General features: G+C 24.8%; 5 protein-coding genes across 7 annotated transcripts in view; 4 read left to right on the forward strand and 1 right to left on the reverse strand.

Annotated features, from left to right (window-relative positions):
* Positions 1-886, forward strand: part of LOC129609430 (CD63 antigen) — a 28,341-nt gene extending 27,455 nt beyond the window's left edge. For all 3 annotated transcript variants that reach the window (XM_055521335.1, XM_055521336.1, XM_055521334.1), the window contains exon 5: positions 617-886. In XM_055521335.1, the coding sequence (XP_055377310.1) occupies positions 617-691 (75 nt within the window). In that variant the 3' untranslated portion in view covers positions 692-886. The remainder of the gene's footprint in view (positions 1-616) is intronic.
* A 2,419-nt stretch (positions 887-3,305) lies between these two features.
* Positions 3,306-6,300, reverse strand: LOC129609434 (uncharacterized). The gene is made up of 2 exons (XM_055521343.1): positions 6,276-6,300; positions 3,306-6,213 (listed from the first exon to the last, which is right to left on the reverse strand). Exon 2 carries the CDS (start codon positions 6,105-6,107, stop codon positions 3,429-3,431), a length of 2,679 nt encoding a protein of 892 aa, XP_055377318.1. The 5' UTR covers positions 6,108-6,213; positions 6,276-6,300; the 3' UTR covers positions 3,306-3,428.
* Positions 6,301-7,716: 1,416 nt separating this feature from the next.
* LOC129609441 (ADP-ribosylation factor-like protein 1) lies at positions 7,717-8,851 on the forward strand. Its single transcript, XM_055521352.1, has one exon. It carries the CDS (start codon positions 7,882-7,884, stop codon positions 8,422-8,424), a length of 543 nt encoding a protein of 180 aa, XP_055377327.1. The 5' UTR covers positions 7,717-7,881; the 3' UTR covers positions 8,425-8,851.
* Positions 8,852-10,313: 1,462 nt separating this feature from the next.
* Positions 10,314-11,545, forward strand: LOC129609440 (ADP-ribosylation factor-like protein 1). Its single transcript, XM_055521351.1, has one exon. It carries the CDS (start codon positions 10,496-10,498, stop codon positions 11,036-11,038), a length of 543 nt encoding a protein of 180 aa, XP_055377326.1. The 5' UTR covers positions 10,314-10,495; the 3' UTR covers positions 11,039-11,545.
* A 644-nt stretch (positions 11,546-12,189) lies between these two features.
* Positions 12,190-13,635, forward strand: LOC129609451 (putative uncharacterized protein DDB_G0282133). Its single transcript, XM_055521364.1, has 2 exons — positions 12,190-12,319; positions 12,483-13,635. Exon 2 carries the CDS (start codon positions 12,505-12,507, stop codon positions 13,633-13,635), a length of 1,131 nt encoding a protein of 376 aa, XP_055377339.1. The 5' UTR covers positions 12,190-12,319; positions 12,483-12,504.
* The last annotated feature ends 12 nt before the right edge of the window (positions 13,636-13,647 follow it).

Here is a 13,647-nt window from a genome sequence, read left to right on the forward strand (position 1 = left end):
TTGTTGAACTTCACCAAGATCAATTTAAGCATATTTTAAGAAATTTTATTTACACTTATGGAACCTACAGTTATTACATTACACCGTATTATTATCATAATATTACTACATCACACCGTATTAATTGTATTACAAATTTAAATTATATTTTTTAAATAAAAATTTACAAGACAACATCCTAATCTAATAATTCTTCTTTTTATGACCTTAAGTTAATCAAATAAATTCCTATTTCCTATGTTATCGTTCAAAGTTTATTTTAGAATTCAAATTGAATTTCAAAAGAATTCATTCAATACTATAATTTAATTTAAATGCAATTTAAATATAGTTTACTTTGACAATATTGAATCTAATTATAATTATTTTAAGAAAATATTTTCAAAATTGCTTTTTGTTAATTTATTTGCCCTTAAATTTCATATTATAGTATGGTTAAATCCTATAATTTAAAAAATAATTTTACTAAATTATATTTAAAAATTCAGAACTACTTTAATATTGAATTCAAAATACATCATATTAATTTATTTTTTTCATTTTTAAATACCCTTATCAAATTATATTATTATATTTTAATAAAAAAAAAATAATTAATCATTTTTTTATATTTTAGTTAATTGGAATATTCTTTGCATGTTATATAGCTAGACAAGTTAAAATAAAAACTGGAGCAAGTGGACTTTTCTAGGCTTAATTAAAAAAAAAATTGTACAAAATAATTTAAAAACAAAAATTAAAATTATTTTTTAATTAAATAGATAACCCTATAAATTTGATGCAAAATTTTCATTTAATATTCATAGAATTTTTTTTTTTGCCCTGAAATTACATTCTACATTAATAAATGTTACTTAAATTTAAAAATTAAACATTCCTTAACAAATTTAAAAAAAAATAAACAGAATAAAATTTAATTTTTTTTTTTTTTTTACAATAATTTTAATGAACCAAATATACAATATAATTATAATAAAACAAAAAAAAAGAAAAAAAAAACTATGTGTTTTATAGTCTATTATTTTTTAATATTTTATTTCTATTTTGTTATATACTTTATAATTGTGTTTTTGTTATTTTACATATTTTTATATTATAACTAATTTGCTTATATATAAAAGTTAAGATATTTAAAACAAAAATAAAATTTAATTTTTCTTTGTTTTTATTTCCTACACATATGTATATGTATGTACTTTAAAAATCTTATTAAAAATTATTATTAAATATTAAAAAATTTTATAATGTTTTACTGATAGTCAATTAATGTAGAAATATAAAAACAAAATTTTGCTAAAAAAAAAAAAAAAATAAGAAAAATGTATGTAAATAGAATATTCATAATAAAAATTTTTGTTAAAAATGTGAAAATAAAAATTAAAAATGAAATTAAAAATACCAAAAACAAAAAATATTATTGAATTGGAATTACATGCGGGATGGTTTATTTTAAAAATTACCTAAATCCGTATCAAAACAAAAATGAAATATTTCTCTGTTTGAGTTTACAAATAAAAAAAATTACCAGTTAACTTGTTATTTCCTTTATACAATATTCATATCCAACAATATAAGTCTCTTATCTAATTATTGACATTATGATTGCTTTGGAACTAAAAAAAAGTTTTGAAATTGCAAATTGACTTACGTTGTTTCCAAAATAAACCATCCATATTTTCTTCCTATATAAAATGAACTATGTATATGTATTTGAAATTATTCTATAAAGCAAATACAAAGATATAAATTAAAAATACTGAAAAAAAAAAACAAAATCACTTAAATAAGCCAGTTCTAATACTTAAATAAGCCAGTTCTAATACTTAAATAAGATGAAGAATCAGCATGTGAATTTTCTAATATGCATCACATTATATAATAGAATATTATTCAATAATGATATTGTAATTTCAGTGTATAACTCCAAATGTTCAAAATTGATTTTATTTTGCAAAATGTATGCTTGATTGATTATCCTATCACATAATTTAATGTATTTTTAAGAAAAAAATGGATGTTAGTGCTAGTAAATCATCTTCCTTGAACGTTTTGCCCTACTATTACTTTATTTTCCTATATATTTACAGTAAGACATGTATTTTCTTATCCTTATAAGATCTTTTTAACTCAATGTGTATCCTGTTCTATTTCATTAACTTAATTATTTCATTAACTTCATTTGTATCCTACACAATTTCTTTTTTTTCCTTAGAACTAGTTTAAATATTATTTTACTTAATGTAGAATATTATTTGTTTTAAAACATACATTAATTACATCGTGTTTATTGTAATATTAAATATTTGTGCTTAAAATTTGTTTTTAAAAACATAACTAACTTTTATTTAACGAGTGCATAACAATTTTATTGTAAAACTAGTAAATGACCCCTATGTACCCATTCTATGAACATGCTCATTTACTTAAGCTTTGACGGACGCCTTAAAATATCCTTGACTTCCAAAATGGAATAATTCGTGTTAATATAAAATTCAGCTTGTAAGTGTCATAATACCGTATTATTGCATTTTGGAAGTTAAACTATTTTATATTTTTAAGCTATATTTCAAGGTATGATGTCAAGACTGCATTAACTCCTTGTTCTTTATTTTTTCTTAAGAGGTTTTTTAATATGATGTCCCTGAACATAAAAAATATTTATTGCCAAAATATACGATAAAGGAAGGGTTACTGTAATAAAAACAAATGTAATATTTTTTTTATAAATATATACATACATATTTTAATTCTGAATTAATTTTCTCGTATATTTTATGTATTCTTTATGGAATCTTATAGAATTTATCGATGAAACTAAAAAAAAAAATATTAAAAACTTTTATTAACTTCTTTTTAAATGATTTTCGGCGCCCCATACATTTCCACAATCAAGGAAAAAAATATTTGTTATAATTAATACGTTTAGTCTTCAACATAGAAGTGAATTAAACGTAAACGTAAATGGTATCCAACCAAAACTCAATTAACTTCAATCTTATATTGGGTTTGTAATTGCAATATATTAATGAACGAACCCTTTGCAATATACATATTAATGAGGCAGATTTAAAATATATTTACATTAGTGTAAAACTTTCCCAACTCTACAAACAACTTTACCTTATGTAAATAATTTTCAAAAAATTTTTTTTTTCATGTTTCCGGATTTTGCAGAAATTGCCTTTAGTTTTAGGCAATATTATTAGTTCTATTATTAATAATTAAAAATGGAAAAGCAATAACTTTATTGCTTAATATTTTTTTTTTAATTGTTTCAAAAATAAAGTTTATCCCAATGGAATAAGAGAATTATTTTTATCCAATAAATTTTAATATTTATTTTATAATTTATAAGAAAAAACAAAAATTTTAAGCGAAAAATTCAACACTCAAAGTTTTTATTTCAAATAATTTTGGTTTCTTATCAATTATACAACAAAATCCTTTTCTGTTTGATTAGAATTTCCCGGTTTTCCTTTTTTCTTTGCAATTCTACTGTGCATTAAATTAGATTTTGATCTTATTAATTCTCTTTCACGCAATTTTTCTAACTCTCTTTTTCTAGTCCTCATATTTAGAGGAAATTTCGTTTTATTATATAATGCTGCTACTAAATTACCACTTTTCAATTTGCCATTTAACTCATAAGATAAGCAACTTTTATGAATTGCGAAAATATGTGCAAGAAATTGTATCAAATGTTGAAACCCACTCTCAAAGCAAACATCACATCGAAAATTAAAAAATTCTGTGGTCGTATCAAAGTCAATAATGGCCAGTTCTATCCAGTCACCTTTAAATTGAATAACTTTCGGAAGCTGACTACGATCTGTTTTCAATTCTTGTCTTAGTTCAGCTTTCTTCCTTGTTCTTTTTTCGAAAACTTTAGCTCTTGTTTCCAACTTCGTTTCAAAGTCTTGTTTAATAGTACTGATATCCTCACTGTATAAATACAATTTTATGATATTTTTTTCACTAGGTAGAAAGATTGTTTTGTGAGATAATCTTAAGTGATTCATATACTTTATGAAAGTCCTAAATGTTTCTGTACACAAAATACATTCAAAGGTAAAAGTTTTGAATAAAGTATATCCAATGTTTACTATTGTGAGAACATCATCTTCTTCAGGAAATAAATCTTCTTCATCTGGATTAGCAATTTCAAATAACTTTTCTGAATGTTTGCTAGTATTACAAACATTTACACCATCTGAAAAATTTTCAACTAAATCGCCGACGGCGTTGATATTGTAACCTTTTTTTGCAACCTTATCACTTGAAGAACTATTTATATCGTCATTTTCCAATTTTGCCCGTTTAAAAGGATTACCTGAAATTGTTGATGTAATACTCCCATTTGAAAAATTGTTTCGTGATGCCAGCTCATCCATACTACCAATTTTTTTGTTAGAAGTTTCATTGGGTTGATCACCAAATTTTTCCTCGGCTTTTGTTAAGGAATGAGGATGAAAAGTACGTAATTTTCCATTGTAAGAAGGATTTGTATAATGGTATTTGCTAAATTGCAACGATTTCTCAATTGATCTATTTAGTGGATCATTTGACTCCCACGGTGCGTCTTTAGAAAATGTATTTTGGGTGCCTGTTTTAGAAAAAAGGGGGTCTCTATCAATCTTCTCCATCCCTCTTGGCGAACCTTCTTCATATGATTTTGGCAAAAATGTGTCCCTTCTGTTTGCATGCCAATTATTTCCACCTGCAATATTCGAATTATTTTCCAAACCAATTGCCATTTTACTTTCTGGCAAGCGATTATGTCCCTTTTCAAAGTTAGTTTTTTCATTTGATGAGCTCATCGTGTAGAAATTTAACTGATCTCCGAAAATCGTGTCCCTGTCTCCGATAAACACATCGCTTCGGTCAAAATTTTTTCTGTCTTTGTTAGCTATATTACTAGAATATGAGGCTGAATCTTCTGAAAAAACTTCTGACCGCCTTCCAAAATTAGAATTAGTTCTATAACAATCTTGACTATGAGATGACTCAACTTCTACCGTTATGTTTTCTCCCACCCTAAAAGGATTATGCCGGGAATTTCTTACGCTATTAGTGTTTGGAGAATTACTGGAGTATGGCTTTGGAAAAATTTCCCTTGATGGCGAATTCTTGTTCAGAAATTCCATACGGGTTTTTATGGGATTTCGAATGTTGGGCTCCAATAATTTTTCCGAAAATCCCTTTCCCTGAATAAACGAACTAAAAGTCACAGGATTTCTTTCTAAAGACAGAGTTCTCCCAAATTTGTTTTCCTCTTCTCCCTCATCTCTAGAAAAGGTTTTAGTTACCAAAATTTTTTGATAAGGCTCTGATTGTCCTTCATAGCGTGTAGCAAGATGTCTATGCCGACTTTCATCTTCAATTCGAGGGCCTTCGTCTTTTTCTAGTTGAAGTTCCCTGCTTCCAAAAATGGATATATTCGGTTTATATGTTGTTTCATCCGAAAAATTATTGTTTCTGAAATCTTTGCTGTCATCAAATAATTCCAAAGGATTGGTCATCCTTTCCGAATGTTTAACACTGGCTAATGGATGATAAGATTCTCTTTCCCCATGTGCACTGGTTTTACGATTGGTGTCCTTCAATATGCTCATTTTGAAACTCTTATCATCTTTAGTATTAAGAATCAGATAAACCCATTCATTTTCAAAATCAAATGAGTGAGAATGAGAACTGCAAAAATGTTGGAGCACTTCTTCAAAACTAAAGAAATCATGATCCTCACATATGTTACATTTAAATCGAAGTTCAAAATCGATGGAAAAATACACAAAAGCCTTGGGTTGCCGATTTTTATAATATTCCTTATTCAAATTGTGTGATCCCGTCTCCTTGTGCATTAAATTATATTTGTACAAGGATAAAAGCCCCCAATTATTATCTTTAACATAAAGAAAAACTCTGTGCTCCGTATTATAGTGGTCCATAAATTTTCCAAAGTTCACAAAAGCAATACTCTTACATATATCACATTGATATTTTATATCCTTGTGATATTTCGATAAACAAATTCTCAACATATTTATTTCTTCTAAGTTATCCGATTCCGTTTGATTCCTTAAAAGTAAAAGTGTATTTTCTACATCCATATTTACCACACAAGAAAATTTGGAAAAAGTGAAATTTATATGAAAATTTTTCGTATTTCACTAAATTGAAATAAAATCACTTTTTATGTAATTCTTCAATTTATTTCTAAAATGAATTATAATTTTAATTTTTGGATAAAAATTGAAAAATTTAACCTTTATTAAAACCTTTCTCTACTTATGCAGCTAATAAATAGCTTGCCTAAATTTTAGAAACCTTTAATGAATAGTACTTGCGTCGTGAGTATCTACTATGCATAACAGAGATGTGACGTCTGCACGAATTAAATTTGCTAGTTATATGGAAAGGCAGTTCTCACCAGAACGCGGCTATACCAAACTTACTATACAAAATTATATCAAGCATGCATCTTCTTTGATAATGATTCATACATGTTTGAATACATTATCGTTTGAGCCATTTTAAATAAAACAACGAAGCTAATTCAAATAAGAAAACTTTTTAGATTATTATAGTCAACAAAAAAATAATAATATTTTTATTGAATATTGCACAAATTTTATTTACACTTTTTATATTTAATTATTTCGAAACACAAAATCAACTGCTTGAAAAAAAGAAAAACATGACTCGTTACAAATTTTAAAATAAGGAACCTAACCTACCATACAGTAGTTATGTCATTATTATACATGGCAACAAATATCTCAAATAACATTAATATAATATTTTTGTATAAAAATTTACATTTTTGTGCATTTTTTACGTATATATTATCTTTACATATTAAATATTTAAAAACATTGCGTAAAAGAATTGTCAACTCGATATTAGAAAACCCTTGTTTTTGAGTAGACTAACAAAAAAAAAAAATAACACTAAATATATTTTCGCAGTTTTTGTTTCATAATAGGTCTGTCTGGATTAAAACTTGAAAAAACTTTAAAAAGAGAAACAATAGCGAAATTTCTCTTGAAAACTTGAAAAAAAATTTAAAAACTTTATAAATACTCGAAAAACTTCAAATTTCAAAATATTTATCAAACATAAACATATATTTTTTGATTATACCAAAACCGAAAATTTTGATTTTGGATTATAAAAGTGTGAAACTTAAAAAAACCATTTGTGTAAAAATTATTGTTGATGAAAAATTTTTTTTTCAAAAATAAAACTTTCAGACACATAACCAAGAAAAACATATGTTTCGACAGCTATAAGAATTGAAGTTTTTAAAACACTAAATTTTACTTTACAAAACTTGAAAAAATTTTAAGCATTGAGAAAATGAGAATGCCATAATATTCTCTCATTTTTGTTCAAAAAGTATTATCCCAGCCATGCAAAAACTTTATAAAGTTTTTAAAAGTTTTTAAAAACTTTCTTATCACAGGCAGACCTAATGTTTCCAATCTGATATGCATGTGTGCATACTTTATACGTAATATACTTTTGCTAATTATTTTAATGATCGTGGTGATGTAGAAATGAATTATGTTCTGCTTAATGTAGTGTCTTGTAATTTAATCCTGTGATCTGTCATATCCTTGTAATTCAGCAAGGTCCTAACTTTAACAAAATTAAAAGTTTATGCCATCAACTAATCTGACATTCAAAAAATGTACACTTGTCAGTTTGTCACTTACACGAAAAATGTTAAGAGAACTAAATAACAAATATCTTGGATTGTATCATACTTTTTAAATATAAGCATTTACCTTAAAGTAAAAAGCATTAATTTATAAGCAAAATTAAATTTTGAAAATTTTTAAGTAAACTAATTTTGATGGTGCATTTATTTTAAAATTAAAAATGGGTGGATTATTTAGTTATTTTCGAGGATTATTAGGATCACGAGAAATGAGAATTTTAATATTGGGGTTAGATGGTGCCGGCAAAACTACAATATTGTATAGACTTCAAGTAGGAGAAGTTGTAACAACAATTCCAACTATTGGTTTTAATGTTGAATCAGTTACATATAAAAATTTAAAATTTCAAGTATGGGATTTAGGAGGGCAAACAAGTATTAGACCATATTGGCGTTGCTATTACAGTAATACAGATGCAATAATCTATGTTGTTGATTCAGCTGATAGAGATCGTATAGGAATTTCAAAAGATGAATTGTTGCATATGTTAAAAGAAGAAGAGCTGGCAGGCGCTATTTTAGTTGTAATGGCCAATAAACAAGATACCGAGGGTTGTATGTCAGTTGCCGAAGTTCATTCTGCATTGGGCCTAGAAAACTTAAAATTTCGAACATTTCAAATATTTAAAACATCTGCGACGAAAGGCGAAGGTTTAGATGAGGCAATGGAATGGTTATCAAATGCTTTAAAAACTAGGAAATAGTCTAGTTTAAATTTATATACCTGTATACTTATACTATAAATAAACATACATATTATAAATCAATAAAAAATAATTTTGTAATTCAAAAAAATCCAGTAAATAATGTAATTGTTATTTAAATTTACTCTATATTGTTTTTTTGTTTTTATTATAAAAGTTATATTAATATAATCGAAACGTACTAAAAATTGTACATTTTTAAAAAATGTAGTTGTAATATACTTATAATTAAATTAGAATAAATAATATTTAAACATTGGCAGAATTTTTCAAAATTGGTAAAAACTTACTTACCTTCATGTACATGAATTTAAGACAATAAGTCGTTTTTCAAAACATTATCACAATTATTTGGTAGTTGAATGTTTTACTTTTGATTATTTATTTAAAATTCATGATTAGAAAATTATATAGCTAATATTTTTGGTAACGGTAATAAAATTAGTTTAATTACTTCTTAAAATAAGGTCATGAAAAATTGTACAAGAATTTTTAAATTTTGTTATAATAAATTCAAAAAACTAAACAATGAAATTATATAAATTATTTAAATAAAAAAGATATTCTCTTAAAGATCAAGCAAATATCATATTTAACATATGTATGTACATAGTTAAATACTTCCATGGTCCTATTTTAAACAATTGCTTTTTAAAAATTTTCTATAAGGTAGAGACTAAGAATTTCATTGGAGCTATGTATTTCAATAGCGTAGTTTTTAAAAAATCTGCTTTACTTACACACATATTACATCATACATGAGTGCATATGGGATATCCGCTTACAAATTTGAATCACTTAGTATGCACTTTCTAAATAAAATTATTATAAGGAAATGAACTAACACGTACATTGGAAATCGTACGGAAACTTTTTAATTAATTTCCTTCAAAAAAAAACTTGTTAATATTTAAATTATGAAAAAAAAAATTTTACGGAAAAATTAACAGTCTATAAGAAAACAAGGTTGATAGGATGCCATATACATACGTACATATGCATGTACATATATACGATCCTTTGGAATCGATATATGTAACCCAAAAATTGATTATATGCACATAGGATGTAGGTACTTTTATACAGCTTTAGAAATTAATTTCTCAGCCTAATTCTAAAACATATGGTTAATATACTTTAACCGCCACTTTAACAGGAGCACTACAATACTTATACATTTATTATATTATGTAATCATTAATTCAAACTGTAATTCAATCATTATTCATTCTGTTATTTTTCAGTTTTTTTGTTGTTTAAATATTATAAAAAGTTTTAAAACTGAGAAAAATTTTTATATTTAAACAAAAAAAGGAGACTTAACTTTTACTTCAAATTTATACATATAATAATAAAAATTTAGGAAATTCCAAAATTTTGTAACGTTCTTGATTTCCACAACAAAGTTAACTTTTTTATTTAAATGTAGTGAACCTTACTCCGTTTAACAAAATAAGTTAAGGAAGGGAAATGAAACGTGTGTCAATCAAAAGGCGGAATTGTCAACAAGTGAGCCAAAGTCGATAAGAAACATAATGTATAAAAAGAATAGAAGTTTGGAGCCTAGCTAAATTCGTCTAACAGTAGAAATTTTTTTGTTTTTACATGAATCATGGGTTATAAAATGCGTTTTTAAATTAATGTTAACATTTTGTGCTCAAAAAAATTTTACATATACATTTGAACATATAAAAAAAACATAAACTTATAATCAGTTATCTTTTTAAAAAAAAAACATAACAGGTTTGTCTTGCGAACCTGTTTTTTTTTTATACCAAAAAATATTCATGCTGTTCCATCTCTATACAAACACAAATTTTATTTTAGATCTTAAACTATTTTGACATTAAAAAGTGTAAATTTGTCATTTTTTCAGACTGTCACTTGCACGAAAAATGTTCGACAAACTCAATAATATTAGAATTAAATAATTTAGTAAATTATTTCACTGTTCTTAAACATACATTTTTAACATAAAACGAATAAATTTAATAATTTAGTTTCTTTTTGTTTTGAAAGTTTTCAAAATATTTAATTAAACTTGTGCATTTATATTATTAAGTATCGAAAAATGGGTGGACTATTTAGTTATTTTCGAGGATTATTAGGATCACGAGAAATGAGAATTTTAATATTGGGTTTGGATGGTGCCGGCAAAACCACAATATTGTATAGACTTCAAGTAGGAGAAGTTGTAACAACAATTCCAACTATTGGTTTTAATGTTGAATCAGTTACATATAAAAATTTAAAATTTCAAGTATGGGATTTAGGAGGCCAAACCAGTATTAGACCATATTGGCGATGTTATTACAGTAATACAGATGCAATAATTTATGTTGTTGACTCAGCTGATAGAGATCGTATAGGAATTTCAAAAGATGAATTATTATATATGCTAAGAGAAGAGGAACTAGCTGACGCTATTTTAGTTGTAATGGCAAATAAACAAGATACAGAAGGTTGTATGTCTGTTGCTGAAGTTCATTCTGCATTGGGTTTAGAAAATTTAAGGTATCGTACCTTTCAAATATTCAAAACATCTGCGACGAAGGGCGAAGGCTTAGATCAAGCTATGGAATGGTTATCAAATGCTTTACAAACTAGAAAGTAGTCCCTGAATATTTTTTATAATTTAATGTTAAAAACAACCAAAATATTATTCATAAAACAGTAACGATGATTTTATATTGCGATGAAAATCAGAAAATGTGTAAATTTATTTAATTTATTTTTAATTATATATTTTTTTATTTGTTTTCTTTTTTTTGTTTTTTTGTTACTGAAAAATAAATAATTTGTAATAATAAAAATTATGAATACCCATTCATTACATTGAAAATTGTGTCTTCAAAAGTTTAAATTTGTACGATACCTACCCGGTATTTTTAAATATAGTTAATGTGGGTGTAAAATTTACATTTTAATTGAAATCTTAAAATTAAAGTTTTATAAGATTTATTTTAAGAAATTCATAACATGCTTTTCAATACATTCATAAAAAAAAATTAATTTATAGTTATATTCTAGATAAAATTAAGATTTATTTCAACAATTGAAACAAAAATGTATATTATTAAGAATTGTAAATGAAGTGTTCGCCAATAATAATTTTATTATCTTCACCTTACAACAAGAGTATATTAATATTTAATAATAAGATAGCTTCAGAAACTTCAAATTGCTACCTTACGTACATACCTAACTTCGATTTCAAATAAATTTAAATTAATTAGAACAAAAACATGCAATAAAAAATTTCTTTATGTATTTGAAGATTTAGGTGCATACATATTTGAACAAATTATTCTACAAAGTTTCATCTAAATGTAAGATTTCTAACTTTTTTTAAGATTTTTGTGCTAACGCAAATAGAAATGAATAGGCTAATATGAGCTAAGCTTTTAAAACTAAAGTTAATCAAAAATGTAAATTTAGAACTTTTTAATAATTATATTAATTAGATATAAATTTTATATCTTCATGTTTTATTTGAATGCCAACAACCATAACAAAAAGTTTATAAATTAAATTATGTAGGTACCTGCCTACCTACCTACATACCAACACCTCAAATATCAAATTTCAAATGTCCCTGCCCAAGTATGAAATAATAATTCAACTACCTCAATATTATATTCTTACAAATATAAAGTTAATGCTCTACTTTTTGAATTTAGTCAATACAAAATCAATTTTAAAATAATGTGAGTATAAATAAGTAAAAAACAACAATAATAAATAAGAGAATTTGCAGTCTATTCATAAGGGCAATAAAAATTTGCAAGAAACAAGAGAGAAAAAATAATCCAGTTTAAATTATACCATGTGTTTATTATTTCAGAATGATTTTATACCTTACTGAGACAGCGAAACGTAAACAGTAACTGTTAAGGTAATATTTTTTTTTTCAATTTTTGCTTGTATTTTAACTTATTGAGTACCTTTAGTATAAATTTGACCTTAATAAATTGAAAGTGTTCAAAAATTTGTTACTACATTTTTAAAACAAAAATTAAATTAATCAAATTAATAATCTAATTAATAAAAAATTCCAGTAAATAACGTACGAGTGATATTATGGATTATAATAATGAGTGTATCACTAGGAATAAAATCCAAAATCAATATCATCAAACGAAAGGTTCCAATTACTTAGAGAATCAGTTGCAAAATAAAGAATTTTTAAATTCTTTTGACAAGCAATTTTCATTTTATGAACGTTTATTAAGCAGCAAAGTTAAAAAGAATAAATGCTATAAAAAAACAATAGGAGAAGATTCTTTATTACAAAAAATATTTAATACGAATTTAAATAAAAACAATGTACACGTAAAATACACTATCAAATTGAATAATATAAAAGATCCTTGTGAAAAAAGAATAATTGTTGGCGATGATATGAAAAAATTAATTGAATTTCAAAAACCTTTTGTAAAAAACAATAGTAAATCTAATGTTGACTTTGAATATATAGGTAGAACTTCAACACCCCGTAAAGGAAAACTTTTTGAATCCGGCATTTTTGAAGACATATTTTTTACTAAGCCAAATTTGATAGATTATGAAAATAATATTGAACCTCAAAATCAGAATGTTAACAAAAGTATTAATAAAATAAACCAAGCTCAGGAATTTATAGATTCTACGTCTACAACAGCAAATTCAAATCGAAATATTCTACAATATTCCACAGGAACGAAAAATTTAAATTTTTTAAATCAATCGGATGATAAAAATCATAATCAATCTAAGGGAATGCAAATGAAAAATAATATGATTACAAAAGTGACATGCAAATCAACTAATTTGAATAATAAAAGTCTTAGGAAATACATTATTGAACAATCTAAAATACCATGCAGTCCAGTTGAATTTCCAACCGTTTTGAAAAATTTAGAAAAAAACCGGAATTTATCCAGTAACTTAACAAAGAAAAATAATTTTAATAGTGCTGAATGGTCTGTAAAAGATAAAATTTCTTTTTTCAACAAACTTGGCAAAACCGATCAATATTCAAAAATAAAAGAAATGTTTTCTGCTCCTCAAATGGAAATCAAGAAATCATCATTTTTTAATGAAAATAATAATCGTAATTTAAAATCATTCAATTCAAAAAATGATATTCCAACCAATAACATGGAAACAAAAAATGATTTTTCAATTAAAACTAAAATTGCTGCATTCGAATCACTTTGTAAGAGAAATTAATTTTATTTAATT

Source organism: Condylostylus longicornis, unplaced genomic scaffold, assembly GCF_029603195.1.
Source record: "Condylostylus longicornis isolate FDR11 unplaced genomic scaffold, ASM2960319v2 ptg000039l, whole genome shotgun sequence".
Classification (NCBI taxonomy): Eukaryota; Metazoa; Arthropoda; class Insecta; order Diptera; family Dolichopodidae; genus Condylostylus; species Condylostylus longicornis.

Bases quoted from the DNA above. Each gene is read 5' to 3' on its own strand.
- LOC129609441 (XM_055521352.1), top strand. From the start codon at position 7,882: ATGGGTGGATTATTTAGTTATTTTCGAGGATTATTAGGATCACGAGAA.
- LOC129609434 (XM_055521343.1), bottom strand. From the start codon at position 6,107: ATGGATGTAGAAAATACACTTTTACTTTTAAGGAATCAAACGGAATCG.
- LOC129609440 (XM_055521351.1), top strand. From the start codon at position 10,496: ATGGGTGGACTATTTAGTTATTTTCGAGGATTATTAGGATCACGAGAA.
- LOC129609451 (XM_055521364.1), top strand. From the start codon at position 12,505: ATGGATTATAATAATGAGTGTATCACTAGGAATAAAATCCAAAATCAA.